The sequence below is a fragment of the Elephas maximus genome, chromosome 5, assembly GCF_024166365.1.
Source record: "Elephas maximus indicus isolate mEleMax1 chromosome 5, mEleMax1 primary haplotype, whole genome shotgun sequence".
NCBI classification, from domain to species: Eukaryota; Metazoa; Chordata; class Mammalia; order Proboscidea; family Elephantidae; genus Elephas; species Elephas maximus.
Window position 1 is genome coordinate 147,397,688 of NC_064823.1, and position 21,194 is coordinate 147,418,881.

General features: G+C 44.1%; 1 protein-coding gene across 9 annotated transcripts in view; it reads left to right on the forward strand.

Annotated features, from left to right (window-relative positions):
* The window catches only part of QDPR (quinoid dihydropteridine reductase), a 337,362-nt gene that overhangs the window by 19,297 nt on the left and 296,871 nt on the right, over positions 1-21,194 (forward strand). The window contains exon 7 of one of the 9 annotated variants that reach the window (XM_049887023.1): positions 3,202-9,391. The exons of 7 other annotated variants lie outside the window; for them this stretch is intronic. In XM_049887023.1, the coding sequence (XP_049742980.1) occupies positions 3,202-3,307 (106 nt within the window). In that variant the 3' untranslated portion in view covers positions 3,308-9,391. One more of the 9 variants, XM_049887030.1, reaches the window with a different exon arrangement.

Below are 21,194 nucleotides of genomic sequence, written 5' to 3' on the forward strand. Positions count from 1 at the left end.
CCAGTTAAAATAATGCTGGGAGGATTAAAAGTGGCAGTGCTTGTCAAGTGCTTTGCACAGTATCTCACCCATAGTAAGTGCTTACTAAACTTCAGCTTCTATGAATGTCATCTTCACTGTTAGGGAGGAGCTGTCTGTATAAACCACAGTTGATTTAGGTTGAGTATCTAAAGTCACGTGTCCGAATTATGCCAGCCACACAGCCACAGAGGGTAGGCTGTGACTAGCATCCTTTGTTCCAGAAATCATATTCACCCGTTGGTGGTATTTGAAAACTGTCCTGAGGAATTGGCATACAGTTTAGTCAGAAATGTCTGTGAGCACATTACCTTCTTTGCTATTGATGGTTAGAACAGTGCTCTCTCATCCACCCCAAACTGCTGGAGGTGAAGGTGATTCAAGATGATTAAAATGTGCATAACTAACGCACAGACCCCTGTTGTTGTTCGGTGCCATCAGATCAGTTTTCGAGTCATAGCAACCCCACATGACAGAGCAGAATTGCCCCCTCCAGTTTTCTAGGCTGTAGTCTTTACAGAAGCAGATTGCCTGGTCTTTCTCTCACAGAATGGCTGGTGGGTACTAACCACCAACCTTTCGGTTAGCAGCCGAGCGCCCAACTGTTGGCCACATGGAGTTGCTATGAGTTGAAAATCAACTTGACAACACCTAACAACAACTTATCTTACACACCCAAATATGACTGGACTCCTTCAGGGCCACCCTCAGTAAGCTCTGCCCTGTCCCCAGAGATGGTGCCACGACATAATATAGTCCCTTTGGGATTTTTAGCAACACATTGTTTTACGAGTCCATGTAACTCCCCTGGGCTTGTTCAGCTCCCAGCATTGGGGCTCGTAATGCCTTCATGGTTAAAAATCTGTCTAGAAGGTTATAGATTGGTACCAAAGACTATCCCAGCAACCCCTGAGTGCTTTTTGATTATAGGAAGTCCAAAGTCCTAGCTGACAATTGTCAAAGGGTTGGTGTACTCAAGTGTAAATGTTTTGCATTAAAAAATGGTCAGTTACTCACTGTTACACTTTGTAAATTTATTGTGCCTATTTCAGTTCCTGTCTGCTTATAGGAAATCTCCTACTGCCCCCCGCTGGGCTAGTTGTTAAATGTCACCACTACTGCATATAACGTATTTTATTCCAATGATTTGGTTTTTGTTTTGTATCTTTTTCCAATGCTTGGCACAGCTGCGGGTGCGCAGTAAATATTTGCTAAACGAATGAGCTTATTCTTTCTTAAATTTCTGAGACGCTCATATACCAAAGGAGCCCTGGTGACACAGTGGTTAAGAACTACGACGGCTGCTCAACAAAAGGTCGGCAGTTCAGTTCCACTAGCTGCTCCTTGGAAACCCTATGGAGCGGTTCTCTTGTGTCCTATAGGGTCCCTGTGAGTTGCAGTCAGCTCAATGACAATGAGTTTGTTTGTTTGTTTGAATATATCAAAGGAAGTGGTGGCCTCTGAGCCAGGGGGCTGACAATCAGGAGTGAGGGGCTCACACAGTATACCTTTTTATACACCTTGATTTTTTTTAATCATATGCATGTATTACCTATTTAAAAACAAAACAAACAAACAAAACCCTTAAATTCTGTCCCATACAACTTTCTCAGAGTTCAGGAGAATTTGGAAGTAATTCTAGTGTCCCCTCCACCCCCGCCCATGTCTGGGTGTGGCTGTAGAAACCGAGTGAGGACCCTGAGGATGTCTCAAGCTTCACTTGGGGCCTGAGGTCTGGGGTTCCTTTTCTCAGGGCTTGAGAACACACCAGTTTCATTTCTGCGCCCCACCTTCCCCCAGTAGAATGTGGCCCTGGGCCGGTCACTCTCTCTGAACCTCCATTTTCACCCACTTAGCATGTTTAGTGGATCCCAGGGGGCTGCAAGCTGTTAACGTGCACGGCTGCCCAGAGGCACCTCAGAAGAAAGGCCTGGTGATCTACTTCTGAAAAATCAGCCATGGAAAACCCCATGGGGCACAGGTCTGCTCTGACACACGTGGGACCGCCAAGAGTCGGAGTCGACTTGATGACAACAGGCGTGTGGCTGTGAGCGTGTTTAGCACGGGGCTTGCCCCCTATCAGGGCTGGCGGGGATGCGAAATGATGGGATTTCCATGGACAAACCCACAACAGTACACATAGTAGGTGCTCAACAAATGCTCGTTCTCTTCACTTTTTGCTCAGAATATGGTTGATGGTTTGTTTTAAGAAAAATAAAAACAAACTGGCTCGGGTATCCATGACGATGGCTCTGTCTGTCCAGGCGCAGGCTGTCGAGAACTAAGCCGGATGAACAGGTGGGACTGGAGGTTCATATTTAGGGAACGGCACACGGCCTGGAGAGCTGGGTGGTCGAGCGTTGGGGGCAATGTCAGGAGTTAGTGCTGGAGAGTTGAGCCCCAAAGAGTTGAGACTTGATCCTAATGGACTCAGCTGCTAATCAAAGGATTGGAGTTTCGAATCCACCTATAGGTGCCTTGGAAGAAAGTCCTGGCAATCTACTTCAGAAAAATCAGCCATTGAAAACCCTGTGGAGTACATTTCTACTCTGAGGTCACCATGAGTCGGAGTTGGCTTGATGGCAGCTGTTTTTTTCATTATACCAAAATATAAAGTATCGTGCTGATGTCTGCCTCTTAGAATTAACTAACTAAAGTCTTTCTTCTTAATTACTTAAAATCATGTTGTTGTTATTAGTTGCCGCCAAGTTGATTCCAACTCATAGCAACCCCACGTGTGCACAGTAGAACTGTACTCCACAAGGTTTTCAAGGCTGTGACCTTTTGGAAGTAGATCGCCAGGGCTGTCATCAGTTCGGACATGGATCACCAGGCCTATCTTTTGAGGCTCCTCTGGGTGGGTTTGACCCTCCAACCTTTTGGCTAGTAGCTGAGTGCTTAACCATTTGGGCTACTCAGGGACTTGCAGTTAAAATCCTACCACTATGTTATAAAGAATTCCACAATGTATGAAAGCTAAAATCATGCCAAATCCTGCCTCTCAGAGACTGGAATGAGGAAAGTACTAGAATCGCTGGGGACGTGGGTGTGTGTCCATGACACCTAGTGGGTTCTCCACAGCTGGCAGTGCACCTTCCCGTCCCCCCAGGCTGTTGATGTGAGTATAAGCATGTGTCCAGACTCTCTGCTTTGAAAATTTAAAGCTCTTCTTCTTTGTGCTAGAACCTTCCATGAGTGGATCACAGGGAAAAACCGACCGAGCTCGGGAAGCCTCATCCAGGTGGTAACCACGGGAGGAAAGACAGAGCTTACGCCAGCACGTTTTTAAGGTTCATCTCAGTGCCTGCGAGGGGCCTGCCAAACAGGTGGTCACAACTGGCCCTGTGTTTTCTGTAATCCTGTTCGTGGTATGAGATAGTGAGTCTTACATTTTTGTTGTTGTCTAATATACATTGGAGTCCTATTGGTGTAGTGGTTAAGAGTTATGGCTGCTAACCAAAAGGTCGGCAGTTTGAATCCACCATTCACTCGCTGGAAGCCCTATGGGGTAGTTCTACTCTGTCCTATAGGGTTGCTATGAGTCAGAATCGACTCCACGGCAATGGGTTTTTTTGGAATGTGTGTTTGCTCTCCCAAGACAGTGTGAAATGTTTATGGGAAATAAAAACGGGCGAGGGTGGAGGCTCGCAAATGGCATCCACCAGTGTTCACTGTTTAAGCTCTGGAGGTCTGTGAATGGCCCGTTTGTAAGGGTGTCAGATCCTGTTTGTTTATCTGCCCCTTACAGTGGCTGCTGTCTTGATTAGCTCAATGATTTGTCGGTATGGGGCCGCTTGGAGGCTGAGTTATTTTTAAATGTTATGTTTATGCCATAGATGTAGTTTTTGCAGCCTTGAATGAAACTGCCTTAAAACTCCTCTAGCAGTGTAAGCAAAACCCAGTGGACTCTGTCCCCGTGTCCTTTTTCTGTACAGCTGCCAAGTGTCCCCTGGCCAAGGGCTAAGGCCTCGTGTGTGCGAAAGAAGTTCTTGTGATTATTTGAAGTTTTTCCACCTAATAAATGCACTTCATTTATTGTGTTGTGTTCTCTAATCAGTGTCATATATGTGGTCGTCATTGTCGTCGTTGGATGAGTTGGCTCTGACTCATAGCAACCGCATGTACAATAGAATGAAATACTGCCAGTCTTGCACCGTTCTCACAGTTGTTAACGCTTGAGCCTGTTGGTGCAACTACTGTGCCAGTCCATCTTGTTGAGACTTTTCCTCTCTTTTGCTGACCCTCTACTTTACCAAGCATGATGTCCTCCAGGGACTGGTCCCTCCTGACAACATGTCCAGAGTATGTGAGACAAGTCTCACCATCCTTGCTTCCAAGGAGCACGCTGGCTGTATTTCTTGTAAGACAGACTTGCTCATTCTTCTGGCAGTCCATGGTATATTCAGTATTTTTATGCAGTGGTCATAGACGACTGTAATAGGACCATGGACTGCTAGAGTTCTTTTAGTCTGGTGTTGTCAAAAAAGGATGGACTCAAATCTTATTTATGTATTGTGTTTTAAGTGAAAGTTTACAATTCAAGTCAGTCACTCATATAAAAACTTATACACACATGGTTTTGTGACCGTAGTTGCTCTCCCTGCAATGTGACAGCACACTCCTTCTCTCCACCCTGTATTTCCCGTGTCCATTTAACCAGCTCCTGTCCTCCTCTGCCTTCTCATCTTGCCTCCAGATGGAGTCAAATCTCGAAACACATTTTTTAAAAACAGTAGTGTAGGCAGGGTTCTCTCTTGAGCATATCAGGGTCTCAGGGTGGTGGGATGGCCCTACATATATAGGAGAAGCTTGTCCATGATACAGGCTGTTTTGGCTGAGAACTTGTGATCTAATCCAACCCTGTCATTTACTAGCTGGTAAGTTGCAGAACTAAGCCCATAACCTGTCACCAGATTGCCACTGTTTAAAAAGGCCTTTACCAGGTAATTTTTTTTTTTTTTAATGAGATGAAACTCATAAAATTAACCATTAACCATTGTTCGTTGTCGTCGGGTTGGCTCTGACTCATGGTGACCTTATGTAAAGCAGAGCAAAACGTGGCCCAGTCCTGTGCCGTCTTCACAACTGCTAATGTATTTGAGGCCATTGTTGTGGCTGTCATGTCAGTACATCTCACTGAGCGTTGCCCTCATTTTTGCTGTCCTCCTTTACCAAACATGACGTCCTTTTCTAGGGACTGATCTTTAACTACTGTAATTGTTCCCAAGGCAGGCACTTAATAACCCTAATTAAATATTTGCCAGTCCAACCGGATAAAAAAAACATGTTCAGCCACCTGTTTCTGAATGCTACATTGAATAAATGCTGATATTTTCCTTATTTAATTTAAGAAGTTTTATTGTGGTAAGGTATATATAACAAACTTTGCCATTTTAAACATTATTGAGTGTACAATTCAGTGGAATTTAGTACATTCACAGCGTTGTGTAACTACCACTTCTGTCTAGTTCCATCACCCCAAAAGGAAACCCTGTACCCATTAAGCACTTACTCCTCGTTCCCTGGCCCTTCCCACTCCCCTTCTACAACCCCTGGAAACCACGAACCTGCTTTCTGTCTCTATAGATTTAACTTTCCTGGATATTTCATATAAGTGGAATCTTACAGTACATGGTCTTACATCACTGTCTTCTTTCACTTAGCGTGTTTTTGAGGTTCATCCATGTTGTAGCATATACCAGTATATCATTCTTTTTTGTTGTTGAGTAATATTCCCTTGTATGTATATATCAGAATTTGTTTCTCCGTTCGTCTGTTGATGGGTTACTTGGCTATTATGAATAATGTTGCTATGAACATATGTGCACATGTATTCGTTTGAGTACCTATTTTCAATTCTTTTGGGTATTGTGATGACTAAAGTTGTGTGTCAACTTGGCTGGGCCATGATTCTCAGTGGTTTGGCAACTATGTATTGATATAGTTTGGCTGTTATGTAATGATGTAGTTATCCTCCATTTTGTGATGTAGTCACCTCCATGATGTGATCTGATATGATCAGCCAATCAGTTATACGGGGAGTTTCCTTGGGGGTGTGGTGTGCATTCATTATATATGGGCTTTCTGGCAAAGCTCACTGGCTTTTGTTCGCTCTGGATTCTGCATCTGGCTTATCATCATCTGACCTCTGGTTCTTGGGACTTGAGCCAGCGGCCTGCGGTATTGCCTGCCAACCTTGGAATTTGTCAGCCTCTGCAGCCTGTGAGCCAGTAGCCTGCCATTTTACCTGCCAATCTTGGATTCATCAGCCTCTGGAGCTTGTGAATGAGCAGCCTGCCATCTGACCTGCCGATCTTCGGTTCGTCAGCCCCTGCAGCTGCGTGAATCAGGAGAAGCCTGCAGCCTGATGCCTGGCCCACGGACTTGGGACTTACCAACCTCTACAACTGTGTGAGCCATTTCTTTGAGATAAATCTCTCTGTGTATACACTTCGCTGGTTTTGCGTCTCTAGAGAACCCACCCTAGGACAGGTATATACCTAGGTTTGGAATTCCTGGGTCATATTTTTTTTTTTTTTTTTTATGGTAGGTAATTCTACGTTTAAATTTTTGAGAAATATTTTTTGATTCCTGACACTACACTTCAAGATAAGAGGTTATCCAGATTTTATAGGTAAGAAGAGGGGAACCCAGAAAGGTAGGACCGATGTGCTCAATGCTCCCCAGCTACAGAGCAGCACAGCCAGAATTAGGACACAGGTCCAGCTGTTTGTGGCATGCTGCACAAGTTACAAAGCACCTCACATGTCTGTTCTTTCATCTTGTCTTCCCAATAATATGTATTTTTTTCAGGTGCAAAGACAGTTCCTGGTGTTAAGAGACTTGCTGAAGGTAGTGAGTTTTAGTTGAGCTGGTAGTTTTCATTCCATTCTGGAAACCAGACCTTATTAGTTGTGTTCCTTTTCCTTTCCTGTGTCTGCACAACCTGGTGATGGGTGAAGAGGATGCAAGGGGCAAGGGGACTAGGAATTGGGGATGGTTTTCTTTTATGCTTTAGCCAATTGTTCAACAAGCAATTTCTGAGCGCCAGGCACTAGTCTAGGTGCATGGGACATACAGTGACCCAAGTAGACAAAGACTCCAGCTGGTAACAGAGCTTACATTCTAATAGGGGGAGGGAGAGAGAGACAGTAGGTACAACAATATGAATACAATGTAGAGTATATGAAAAGGTGAGAACTGGGGGAGAGAAATGAGCAGAGTAAAGGGAATAGGAAGGGTGGGGGGTGTAGTTTCAGATAGGGTGGTGAGAGACCTCATGAGGAGGGGACATTTGAGTACATTTTAAAGAAGGTGCAGAAGTTAGCCACTTGGATACCTGAAGCAAGAGTGTTTTAGAGGAACCAGGTAGGTGAAGGCCCTAAGGCAGGCGCATGGCTAGTATGTTTGGGGAGAGCAAGGAGGCCATTGTGGCTAGAGTGGTTGGAGTGAGGGAAATGAGTGAAGGGTGCAGTTGCAGGAGGTGAGATCAAGGAGGTGACTATGTGAGGCAGAGGCTTTCAGACTTTTCATGGTGCCCATAATGTCTCAGTAACTTTTCACGATAGCCCTACATCAAAGAAAATACCTAACAGTTTGGTTTCGTAAGTAGGTAGTTGTTAGGTGCCATCGAGTCAGTTAGCAACCCTATAGGACAGAGTAGAACTGCCCCAAAGGGTTTGCAAGGAGCGGCTGGTGGATTTGAACTGCCAAACTTTTGGTCAGCAGCCAAGCTCTTAACCACTATGCCACCAGGGCTCCAAGTAGGTAGTTAGGTCCTAAAAATCTAATATTAGCAGTCCGACAGATATTGTTGTTTTAACCTGCTGTTTGAGCAGGCTAGGTTGTGTCATCAGAATATTGCAGGTTGTTAATGAGTCTTTCTCCAGTCCTGATGCCACATTCTTCTTCATAGAGTCTGACTTCTTGGATTGTTTGTTCAGCATACAGATCGAATCAGTATGGTGAAAGGATACAACCCTGAAGCACACCTTTCTTGACTTTAAACCATGCAGTATCCCCTCGTTCTGTTCAAATAACTGCCTCTTGGCCTATGTACAGGTTTGGCATGAGCACAATTAAGTGTTCTGCAATTCTGTGAAGATTACAGCCTTGGAAACCCTACGGGGCAGTTTTACTCTGTCCTGCAGAGTCGCTATGAGTTGAAATTGACTTGAAGGCAATGGGTTTTTTTGATTAGTGAGTGTGAAGGGGTCCCTGGGTGGTGCAGATGGTTAATATGCTCCACTGCTAACCGAAGGAGTGGGGGTTCAAGCCGTGGAAGAAAGGCCCGGTGAAGTGCTTCCAAAAAATCAGCCATTGAAAACCTTATGGAGCACAGTTCTTCCCCTGATAACGCATGGGGTTGCAATGAGTTGGACTTGACTTGATGGCAACTGGTTTGTTTTAGCAGGTGTGAAGCAGTATCTCTTTGTGATTTTGACTTGTATTTCCATGATGGCAGATGATACTGAGCAACTTTTCATGTGCTTATTGCTCATTAGTATATCTTTTTTAGAGAAATACCTATTCAGATACTTTGTCCATTTTAAAATTGTGTTATTTGTCTTTTTATTACTGAGTTGTAATAGTTCTTTATGTACTCTAGATACAAGTCCCTCATCAGATACATGATTTGCAAACATTTTCTCCCATTCTATGGGCTATCTTTTTACTTCCTTTTTTTTTTTTTCGTTAAATCTATTTTGTTTTGTTGAGAATATACATGGCAAAGCATACACCAATTCAACCATTTCTACATGTACAATTCAGTGACATTGATTACATTCTTTGAGTTGTGCAACCGTTATCGCCCTCCTTTTCTGAATTGTACCTCCCCCATTAACGTAAACTCATTGCCCCCAAATGTTCTTATCTAATCTTTCAAGTTGCTGTTGGCACTTCGATCCTGTCATGGATTGAATTGTGTTCCCCAAAAATATGTGTATCAATTTGGCTATGCCATGAGTCCCAGTATTGTGTGATTGTCCACCATTTTGTCATCTGATGTGATTTTCCTATGTGTTGTAAATCCTATCACTACAATGTTAATGGGATGGATTAGCAACAGTTATGTTGATGACAGCTACAAGATTAGATTGTATCTTAAGCCAATCTCTTCTGAGATATAAAAGAGAAAAGCAAGAAGAGAGACATGGGAACCTTATACCACCAAGAAAGTAATGCTAGAAGCAGAGCATGTCCTTTGGACTCGAGGATCCTGCGCAGAGAAGCCCCTAGACCGTGGGAAGATTGATGACAAAGATCTTCCTCCAGAGTTCACAGAGAGAGAAGACCTTCCCCTGGAGCTGGTGCCCTAGATTTGGACTTCTAGCCTACTAGACTGTGAGAGATTAAATGTTTGTTAAAGCCATCCACTTGTGGTACTTCTTTTATAGCAGCACTAGATAGCCAAGACAGATCCCTTATAGTCTTTAAAAGAGTAAAATACTCAAGGAAGACATTTTTTACTAGTTTCGTCAAACTATTGTTTGGTTCTAAGAAGACTTAAGGGGATATTTTTGGCTTAAGTTTTAAAGATTGTCTCAGAGCATAGTTGCAGGGGTTCATCTAGTCCCATGGTTCCAGAAAGTCTGGGGTCCATGGGAATTTGAAATTCTGTTCTGCATTTTTTCCCTTTTAATCAGGATTCTTTAACAGGATCTTCGATCAGAATATTCAGTTAACGGTAGCAGGGTACCATCTAGTTCTTCTGGTCTCATGGCAAAGGAGGCAGTTGTTCATGGAGGCGATTAGCCACACATTCCATATCTTCCTCCCATTCCTGACTCTCTTTCCTCTGTTGCTCCAGGGGAACAGAGACCAGTTGTCCTGCCTTGGATGGCCACTTGCAAGCTTTTAAGACCCAAGGTACGGTGCAGTGAACTAGGAGGTAGAACAGAAGCACTTAATATGTTATTAGGTCAATTAACTGGAATGTTCCATGAAGCCATGATCCTAAACCTCCAAACCAAGGAACCGAATCCCCCGAGGAGTTTGGTTGTACATAAGCAGCCTCAGCAGCTATTCTTTTTTTCGTCATTGAAAATGTATCTGTCACATATTTTGCCAATTCAATTTGTTTTTTACACTTTGTATCAGTAAGTGTACAACTTACTGGTATCAATTACAAATAATTGCATGTGCAACCCTACCCTTAATCAATATGATTTTTCAATCACTATTAATCTTACCCCCCTTTTTCCCTTCCACCTCTGGTAACCACTAATAAACTTTGGCCTCTATACATTTGCCTTTTCTTGTCTTTGTATATAAGTGAGGTCATACGATATTTGTCTTTTGGTGATTGATTTATTTCACTTAGCATAAAGCCTTCAATCTCCATCCGTACTGTAGCAGGTATCAAGACTTCACTTCTTTACAGACTGAATAGTATTCTCCTGTATGTATGTACCACATTTTGTTTATCCACTCATCTGTTGATGGGCATTATAGGTTGTTCCACCTTTTGGCTATTGTGAATAGTGTTGCAATGAACATTGGTGTACTGGTCTCTGTTGGAGTCTCTGCTTTCAAGTCTTTTGAGTAAATACCTAGGAGTGGAATTGCTGAGTTATATGGTAGTTCTATTTTTAGTTTTTTGAGGAGCCATCACACTTTGCCACAATGGCTGTACTATTTTGCAGTCCCAGCAGCAGTGGATAAGGGTTCCAATTTCCCCACATCCTTGTCAACATTTGTTATTTTCTTTCTTTTTAATCTTAGCCATCCTAAAAAAAAAAAAAACTAAGAACAAAAACAAAACCCATTGCCATGGGAGTGAAATTCTATCTCAGTGTGGTTTTTATTTGCATCTCTGATGGCTAGTGGTGTTGATCATCTTTTTATGTATTTGGTGAATGTCCTCTTTGGTGGAATGTTATTCAAGTCCTTTGCCCATTTTATGATTGGGTTATTTGTCTTTTTGTTGTTAAATTGTCAGAGTTTTATATCTATTTTGGCTGTTAGATTCTTGTCAGATATATGGTTTCTGAAGGCATTCTCCCAGTTGGTAGCTTGTCTTTTCATTTTTTGATGGTCTTTTGACTAAGTAAAGTTGTAAATTTTTATGAGGTCCCGTTTATTTATTTTGTCTTTTGTTACTTTTGCTTTTGTTATTATATTAACTAATCTATTCTTAAAAGCTAGTCCTGACAGTGTTGCCCCTGCATTTTCTTCTAAGAATTTTCAGTTCATTTTTGTATATGGTGTGAGACATGGATCCTGTTTCATTTTTCGGCATGTGAAAATCCAGTTTCCCCAACACCATTTATTGAAGAGACTCTTCTATCTCCATTGAATGGACTTAGCACCCTTGTCAAAGATCAGTTGACCATAGATGTATGGGTTTATTTCTAGACTCTCAATTCTATTCCATTGGTTTATGTGTCTATTGTTTTACAGTACCAGGCTATTTTGATTACGGTAGCTGTATGATATGTTTTAAAATCAGGAAATGTGAGTTCTCCTACCTTGTTCTTCGCTTTCAACATTGCTTTAGCTGTTTGGGGCCTCTTTTGCTGTTCCACATAAAGTTGAGGATTGTTTTTTCCATTTCTGTGAAGAAGGTTTTTGGAATTTTGATTAGGATTAGATTGAATCTGTAGATTGCTTTGGGTAGTATTGACATCTTAACAATATTAAGTCTTCCAACCCAAGAACACGGAACAACTTTCTATTTCTTTAAGTCTTCTGTAATCTCTTTTAGCAGTGTTTTATAATTTTCATTCTATAAGTCCTTTACATTCCTGGTTAGACTTCTTCCTGGATATTTTATTCTCTTAGATGCTACTGTAAATGGAATTCTTTCCCTAATTGGCCATTTCAGATTTCTCACTGCTGGTGTATAGAAACCCAGCTGATTTTTGTTTGTTGACCTCGTACCCTGCAACTCTGCTAAACTCCTCTGTTAGCTCTAGAAATTTTCTTCTTACTTTCTTGATGGTGTCCTTTGAAGCACAAAGTTTTAAATTTAGATGATGTCCTGTTGGCACATAAGCTTTTGCTTTGTGCTATTTTCTAGCGAACATGGACTGAGACCCCAGATGAGGTAGATACTAGTCCCATTTTAAACATATGGAAACTAAGGGTCATGTGAGATTAAGTGATTTTTCCCAAACCACAGAGCTAGTGTAGAGGGAAGCCAGAATTTGTGCTGGTCGATTGGATTCCTTAGCGCTGCTCTTAACCACTATCCTTTATGGACGGGGTGGGGGACTTACTAATGTGGATAGAGATTCCACCTTGGTCCCAATGATAATTAGTGGTATGAATGGATCATCTGCTAGGTGCTAGGTGCCTTATACACATTCTTCTTGGCTTCTCTTTCTCATGGATCCTTAAAGGGTCGCCATTTTCAGCCTCCAGGACTGAGGAAGTTTTTGCAGGAACTTTCTTGAGGTCCGCATTTTCTCCTTGACATAAGAGGAGGAGGAAGGACTTACCTGATTGGTAACACTGGGAATAGGGGCCAACTGGACCATTCTGACAAGGAGCTTGGCCACTGCATGAACATTGGGCAGTGGGGTGGGGTGTGGGGGGGGTCTCCCACTCTCCCTCCTGCTCTTGAAGAACTGATTTGTCTCCTCTCACCCCTGCCCCCTTTCTGGATCTTTTTTTGTCTCTTCTCGATTGGTTAGTGACTTAGAGGAGGGTGAATGGAAGACTTTTCTTAACCTGCAAAGCAGCATTTTTTTTTTTTTTCATTTTGCATTTCCATGTCCTCATTGAGTGAGTGGACAGGGTGGGAGAAATTAACTAACCTGTGCACTCATGACTAATAAATGGGAAGCTAGGGGCTTTCAAAGGAGCCCTGGTGGCGCAGTGGTTAATGTGGTTGAGTGCTAACCTAAAGGTCAGCAGTTCGAAACCACCAGCAGCTCCACGGGACAAAGATGTGGCAGCCTGCTTCCATAGAGATTTACAGCCCTGGAAAACCTATGGGGTAGCTGCCCTGTGGGTTTGCTATGAGTTGGAATCGACTTGGTGGCAATGGGGAATAGGGAGGGGTTGTTATGGATTGAATTGTGTCCCCCCAAAATATGTGTTGTCAATCCTAACCCCTATACCTGTGGATACAATCCTATTTGGGAATAGAGTTTTCTTTGTTAGGTAGGGTGTGTCTTAAACCTATTCATTTTTGAGATATAAAAGGTACACATTAGGCACAGAGAAGCTGGCACTAATAGAGGGGAAGATACTTGGGAGGCGGAGCTCAACAAGGAACCACGGAATGCCGGCCCTATAGAAACTGAAAGAGATCTTCCCCCACAGACAACAGAGATAGACTTACCCTGGAGCTGGTGCTCTGAATGTGGACTTCTAAACTGTGAAAATAAACTTCTGTTCCTTAAAGCCAACCACTTGTGGTATTTCTGTTACAGCAACGATAGGTAACTAAGACCCAACCCCTAGTTGATTATAGGAGACTCCGGTTAGGTAGGTAAGACCAATTTCTCCTTTCCGCAGCCACGACTGTTAAACCTTGTTCCTGCCATCTGCCATGTTGTCCACCTGTCATCCCCCTGTTGCTTCATCCATGCTGCACATTGGTGAATTCAGGGTCACCTTGTTTCAATACCTGGCCCTGCCACTCAATCGCTGTGGGACCATGAGCAGTGGGCCAGTCATCGGACTCTCAGATGGGTTCCTTGCCCTCCTCTATGCAGCTCCGTATTGCAGGAAACTACATTTCCCAGGCTCCTTTGCTGATGGGCTTCTTGTAGGTTCAGGCAGCAGGAGGCCCTCGTGGAAGACTGAAGGGTGGGAGTGGGGAGAGGCCAGTCTCCCCAGGGCCCCTTCTGCCTCAGGTGGCGTTTCCAGGGACAGTGACCGCTTCAGCTTGGGCTGCATCTTCTCTGTGGTTCCAGCTTCCACTGGACACTCCTTTGTGGACCCAGCTCCCATGGCAGGTCCACTTGGGGATGTCACCACCTCTTCCCTTTGACCCTCAGCCCTTGGGGTGGCAAAGGCTTCCCACTACTGCTAATCTCTGAGTCGTCCCACCTTTCTTGTTTGGCTTCTCCATCTTGTATATTAAACTCCCTCTGCTTCTGCTTTTATTTTCTGGCTGGTGCCTGACTGATGCAAACAAGTTATGTCTCCTCTCTGAGTCTCAGCTTCCTGTTCTGTAAAATGGGAATGGTGATATTTGCCTTCCACCACCTGTCTGTCAGTTTGTTGTACTGTGGTGGCTTGTATGTTGCTGTGATGCTGGAAGCTATGCCACCAGTATTTCACATACCAGCAGGGTCGCCCATGCTGGAGAGATTTCAATAGAGCTTCCAGACTAAGGCTAGGAAGAAAGGCCCTGCGACCTACTTCTGAAAGTTAGTCAATGAAAATCCTATGGATCACAACAGAAAACTGTTTGTTTGATATAGCTTTGGAAGATGAGACCCCCAGGCTGGAAAGCACTCAGAATATATCGTGGCCACAACAATGGACTCGAGCACACCAAGGATCGTGAAGATGATGCAGGATCGAGCAACGTTTTGTTCTGTTGTACATGGCATCGCTGTGAGTCAGAGCCGACTGGACGGCAACTAACAGCAACACCAACAACATCTACTTTATGGAGTGACCATGAATATTCAACACGATAATAAAACCCAAACCAAACCCATTGCCTTTGAGTCGATTCCGACACATAACAGTAGAACTGCCCCATAGAGTTTCCAAGGAGTGGCTGGTGAATTCTAACTACAGACCTTTTTGTTAGCAGCTTGAGCTCTTAACCACTGTACCACACGTTATTATTTATTGCTACTTTTATACTTTCATGGAGTATGGTGGGCTTGTCCTGGGAAAGAGTATGTTTTGACTTCTACATTTTTAATTTTTCCCCCTAAGCCAACAATCCTGACTTTCACAATTTCCCCCTCTCATCCTGGGAAAAGCCAAGACAAAAAAACAAAAAACCAAACCCGTTGCCGTCAAGTCAATTCTGACTCATAGTGAGCCTCTAAGACAGCGTAGAATTGCCCCATAGGGTTTCCAAGGAGTGACTGGTGGATTTGAACTGCTGACATTTTGTTTAGCATGGGAGCTTTTAACTATGCCACCAGGACTTCAACCCTATAAGGTAAAAAAAAACCCAGTGCCGTCGAGTTGATTCTGACTCATAGTGACCCTATGGTAGCAATATCATCACTCACCCCTTGAGTGCTCAAGTGGGGCTGAGTCAGCACAGTGGAGTAACCTGGGGACATGGGGGTGGCCCTCAGTGTGGCCCCAGTCTGTAGCAGGTCATGGCTGGGCTGAGGGCCTGGGGAGGACGGTGCTGCCACCTATGAGCATTAAGTCTTGTGAGTAAGAAAACCATGAAGCTGCACACTGCCGTTCGAAGTGCAGGGGACAGCATCTTTGGGGTCTTGTAAAGAGATTCCAGGTCACTGTCCACAGGAGACAATCAATGCCAAATCCAGATTTTTCTTCCGTGATCACTTTCCGTCCTAATACCCTGTCAGTAAGATTTAAAATAAATACCATTTGATCCATTTTAGAGGGAGAAGTGGGGGAAAACAGTCTCAGTAGAGGCTAAAGGAAGTGCATCGGGTAGTCGGAATCCTACTCAGTCAGAGGGCTCTGGAGCACCCTGTGCTCAGGGGATGATGGGTAGGTATTTTTCTAGAATGTTCTTACTCTCAAGAGATGGCCTGGAGATACTCTGGGGTGAAGCAAGCCCCTTTCTGGCCTCTTGGAGTCCCTGGGTGGTACCATGGTTAGCATATTTGGTTGCTAACCAAAGGGTTGAAGATTTGAGGCTACCCAGAGACACCGTGGAAGAAAGACCTGGTGATCTGCTTCTGAAAAATCAGCCATTGCAAACCCCATGGAGCACAGTTCTACTCTGACAGACACGGGGTCAACATGAGTCGGGATTGCATTTGGTTTACCTTGTCTTCAGTTTTCCTTTGTGATCTTTCAAACCAGAAGACTTCTTGGGAGGCGCGTGAAGGGCTTAAACTTAGGTAGTCAACAGCTGGTAAGTATCAGCGAGGCAAACGTTATCTAGAATCAGTGTGTCAGCTGATGCTGATGGTGCGTTTTAACTGCCTGTGACTGGAAGTGCGTGAAAGGGAAAAAGCTCAGATGAGAGGAGTTTTTAAAATGGCCACTTGGGGGAGCTGCCCGCTTAGATTGGTTTACTGGATACAGTCTTTCCAGTGATACTTAAGTGACCTGTGAAAACTGGTGCCACCATCCACTTTCTGGCTTCCTCAAAACACAGGTGACAATTAAACAAGATTTGGTATACAGTCTGTTTCACCCACAGGCTGTCAGCTTCAGCACTGAATGTCGGGACTCCCAGAGACTACTGAGGTCCCCACCTTCCTTTAACTTTGGTCTTCGTTGGAATCACCTAGGGAGCTTGTTAAAAACGGTTCCTGGCCCCAAATTCTCACAAAAAGACCATACTTAATGGTCTGACTGAGACTAGAGGAATCCCGGCGGTCATGGTCCCCAAAGCTTCTGTTGGCCCAGGACAGGAACCATTCCCGAAGACAACTCATCAGACATGAAAGGGACTGGACAGTGGGTAGGAGAGAGATGCTGATGAAGAGTGAGCTATTTGTATCAGGTGGACACTTGAGACTGTGTTGGCATCTCCTGTCTAGAGGGGGGATGGGAGGATAGAGAGAGAGTTGGAAGCTGGCAAAATTGTCACGAGAGACTGGAAGGGCTGACTCATTGGGGGTAGGGCAAGTGGGAGTACGGAGTAAGGTGTATATAAACTTATATGTGACAGTTTGACTTGATTTGTAAACATTCACTTGAAGCTCAATAAAAGTTAATAATAAAGAAAAAAAAAAAAGGTTCCTGGAACCCGCCCCCAATTCAGCGGTTGTGAGGCAGAGCCATGTACTCGTTATCTATTGTTGTTAGCTGCCATGAACCTGGCCTTGACTCATGGTGGCCCCATGCACAACAGGGTGAAATGATGCCTGGTCCTGCACCATCCCCAAAATTCATTGAGCTTTGGACTGTTGTGATTCACGGGGTTTTTATTGGCTGATTTATTTATTTATTTTTCTATTATGCTTTAGATGAAGGTTTATAGAACAAATTAGCTTCTCATTAAACTGTTAGTACACATATTGTTTTATGACATTGGTTACCAACCCCATGACACGTCAACACTCTCCCTTCTTGACTTTGGGTTCTGTATTACCAGCTTTCCTGTCCCCTCCTGCCTTCTAGTCCTTGCCCCAGGACTGGTGTGCCCCTTTAAACTTGTTTTGTTTTATGGGCCTGTCCAATCTTTGGCTGAAGGGTGAACCTCATGAGTGCCTTCATTACTGAGATAAAAGAATATCTGGGGGGCCATACTCTCAGGGTTTCTCCAGTATCTGTTAGGCCAACAAGTCTGGTCTTTTTTTTTTTTGAGTTAAAATTTTGTTCTACATTTTTCTCCAGCTCTGTCTGGAACCCTCTTTTGTAATCCCTGTCAGAGCTGTCAGTGGTGGTAGCTGGGCACCATCTAGTTGTACTGGATTCAGTCTGGTGGAGATCGTGGTAGTTGTGGTCCATTAGTCCTTTGGACTAATCTTTTCCTTGTGTCTTTAGTTTTCTTCATTCTACCTTGCTCCTGAAGGGGTGAGAATAGTGGAGTATCTTAGACGGCCACTCACAGGCTTTTAAGACCCCAAACACTTACTTACTTAAGTAGAATGTAGAACATATTCTCTATAAACTACGTTATGCCAATTGAACTAGATTTTCCCTGAGACCATGGTCCCCACAGTATATTGGCTGATTTTTGAAAGTAGGTCACCAGGCCTTTCTTCCTAGTCCATCTTAGTCTGGAAGCTCCACTGAAACCTGTTCAGTATCATAGCAACATGCAAGCCTCCACTGACAGATGGGTGGTGGCTACAGACGAGGTGCATTGGCCGGGAATTGAACTTGGGTCTCCCACAGGGAAGGCGAGAATTTTACCACTGAACCACCATTGCCCCCATCAGTTATCGATAGATATTGCTGGGTAGCACATCACTCCTGGATTTAGTAGCTTAAAATGACAAAATTCATTATCTTTTAGAATTTCTGTGGGTCAGGAATTTGGGAGTGGCTTATTTGGGGATTCTGGCTCAGAGCCTCTTATGATGTTGCCTTCAGATGTCAGCTGGGGCTGCAGTCATCTGGAGGCTTGACCAGGGCTAGAGGATCCACTTCTGAGGGTGCTGGCAAGTTGGTTCCAGGTACAGGATAGTGCAGGAAGGGTGTGCTGGTCTGGCTTAGAAATAGACACAGGAGCTGCCTGGGAATGGCAGAGTATCAAATGCTGATTCTTTCATTGGGTGCACCCTACTGGAGTCTCTGGCCACAGCTCCCCTGAAACACATAGTCTCTGTCCCCCACCAGGCTGTAGTCCTCAGCTCCTCGGCTTCCATGGCCTTTGTATCTGCTGGGTCACTTTGTCCTTCCAGGCCACTGTCCTGGGAGGACCCCTTTCAAGGTGGCTCCAGGTTGGTTCCTTCCCACTGACCCACATTGGCCTGTGGGAAAACATGAGCCTTTGTCTTCCCTCCCTTCCTCCCCTGTGAGGGGCAGGGGGATGGGAAATGCCATAGCACTCCCCAACAGCCCTCTCCCAAGACATTGTCTCTCTACTTTCTCTTCAATCTCTCCACTATCTCTCTACTTTCTCTTCCACCTCTCCACTGTCATAGGCTGGAGGTGGGTGTTCATGGAATCTCGTACCACCCCCTAGGCCCTTGATGAGTTCTTTTGCATAAAGGACCTAGCACTTCCCTTGGGAATGTGAGGTCTTTGTGGCTATCATCTTCTTGTCCTCGAACATAGCAGAAAAACTGACAGTACAAGTCCCTTTCTGACATCCTGTTTTGTATCTCCATACTTCAACTTTAAAGCTTTCCGAGACCCCCCACTCCAGCTAGGAGCCTGTTGACCTTCCCACTTGCGTATCCCATAGGAAACTTGAACATGGCGTCTCAGAGTTCAGTATCCATCCTCAAGAGCCAAAGTCTCCTCCTGCCTTTTCTACTTGGGTGTGGCACCCAGGATGAAGTGCTTTGCCCTTTCTTGCTCTCTCCTCCTCCATCCAACCACTCACCAAGCTCTGTGGGTTTTGTTGTTGCTAGGTGCCATCAAGTCGGTTCCAATTCATAGTGAACTATGTACAACAGAATGAAACACTGCCCAGTCCTGCGCCATTCTCACAGTCGTTGTTATGCTTAAGTCCATTGTTGCAGCCAGTGTGTCAATCCGTCTCACTGACCCTCTACTTTACCGAGTATGATGTCCTTCTCCAGAGATTGATGCCTCCTGATAACATATCCAAAGTATGTGAGATGTACTCTTGCCATCCTTGCTTCTAAGGAGCATTCTGGTTGTACTTCTTTTAAGACAGATTTGTTCATTCTTTTGGCAGTCCATGGTATATTCAGTATTTTCTCCGGCACCACAATTCAAAGGCATCAATTCTTTGGTCTTCCTTATTCATTGAACAGCTTTTACAAGCATATGGGGCGATTGAAAACACCATAGCTTGGGTCAGGCGCACCTTAGTCTTCAAGGTGGCATCTTTGCTTTTCAACACTTTAAAGATGTCTTTTGCAGCAGATTTGCCCAATGCAATGCATTCTTTGATTTCTTGACTGCTGCTTCCATGGGTATTGACTGTGGATCTAAGTAAAATGAAATCCTTTACAATTTCAATCTTTTTTCCGTTGATCGTGATGTTGCTTATTAGTCCAGTTGTGAGGATTTTTGTTTTTTTTATGTTGAGATGTAATCCATACTGAAGGCTGTGGTCTTTGATCTTCATCAGTAAGTGCTTCAAGTCCTCTTCATTTTCAGCAAGCAAGGTTGTGTCATCTGCATAACGCAGGTTGTTAATGAGTCTTCCTCCAATCCTGATGCCCCGTTGTTGTTCATATAGTCCAGCTTCTCGGATTATGTGCTCAGCATACAGATTGAATAGTTATGGTGCAAGGATACAACTCTGACGCACACCTTTCCTGACGTCAAACCACACAGTATCCCCTTGTTCTGTTCAAACAACTGCCTTTTGATCTATGTACAGGTTGGAGGGCACTTAAAATACACAGTGGATGCAACAATGGACTTGAGCACACCAACAGTCGGGAAGATGGTGCAGGACTGGGCAACGTTTCTATCTGTTGAATGTGGGGTCACTGTGAGTGGGAGCCGACTCCACACAACAAACATATACAAACAACAGGAAAGCTTGTTATCACTGGAGTAGAAAGTACTGGGGGGGAAGTGCATGGAGAGGAGATTGTCCCGTTAGGCAGGGGCTGAATTATGAAGGATCTTTGTCTCGTGATTTTTATCTTGCAGACAATGGGGAACCTTTGAAAGCTTAAAGTAATTTTCTCCTTGGGAGCCTCTCCATTTCCTTGCACTTTCAAAATTACAAGCAGTTTGAAGAATGTCCGCAAGGGGGCAGACGTTGACAACAGATGAGGAAATTGGTGTTGGAAACCAGCCTGTAGATATTGGTTCAATTTTCTTTTTCTAGTGGAGCATGTCAGCTCAGCTGAGTAGATCTGAGATCGATAAATAACCTCTAGCATTGGAGACCTGCTGCTGTTCATTCCGGCTTTTCTCTCCTTCCTGCCTTCCCTTCTCCTTTCCGCTCGCCCTTTCTCCTCTCATTCCTAAAAGTGGATATAAATTCAGTTTAAAAAGAGTAGCAGACATTTCTTTTCTCTTTTTTAATTTTATTTATTGTGCTTTCGGTGAAAGTTTACAACGCAAATTAGTTTCTCATTCAAAAATTTATACAGAAATCGTTTTGTGACATTGGTCGCAACCCCTGCAATATGTCAGCACTCTCCCCCCTTTCCACCCCGGGTTCTCTGTCGGTTCCTCCAGTTTTCCTGTCCCTTCCTGCTTTCTCTATTTTCCTGCTTTCTCGTCTTTGCTTGTGGGCAGGTGTTGCCCATTTGGTTTTGTATACTTGACTGAAGTAAGAAGCCTGTTCCTCACGTGTGCTGTTTGTATTGTAGCCTTGTAAGACATTTCTTAAAGATCATTAAGTTTGCAACATCTGAAGATCCCAGTCCACATACAAACAACTGTGCACATGCCAACAGAAATAGCAATTGTTTAGATTGCTAGAGTCTAAACTAGCTACAGGGAGGTCTTATCCTTGTATCTCAGGAGTCACAGCAAAGGTTCTATCA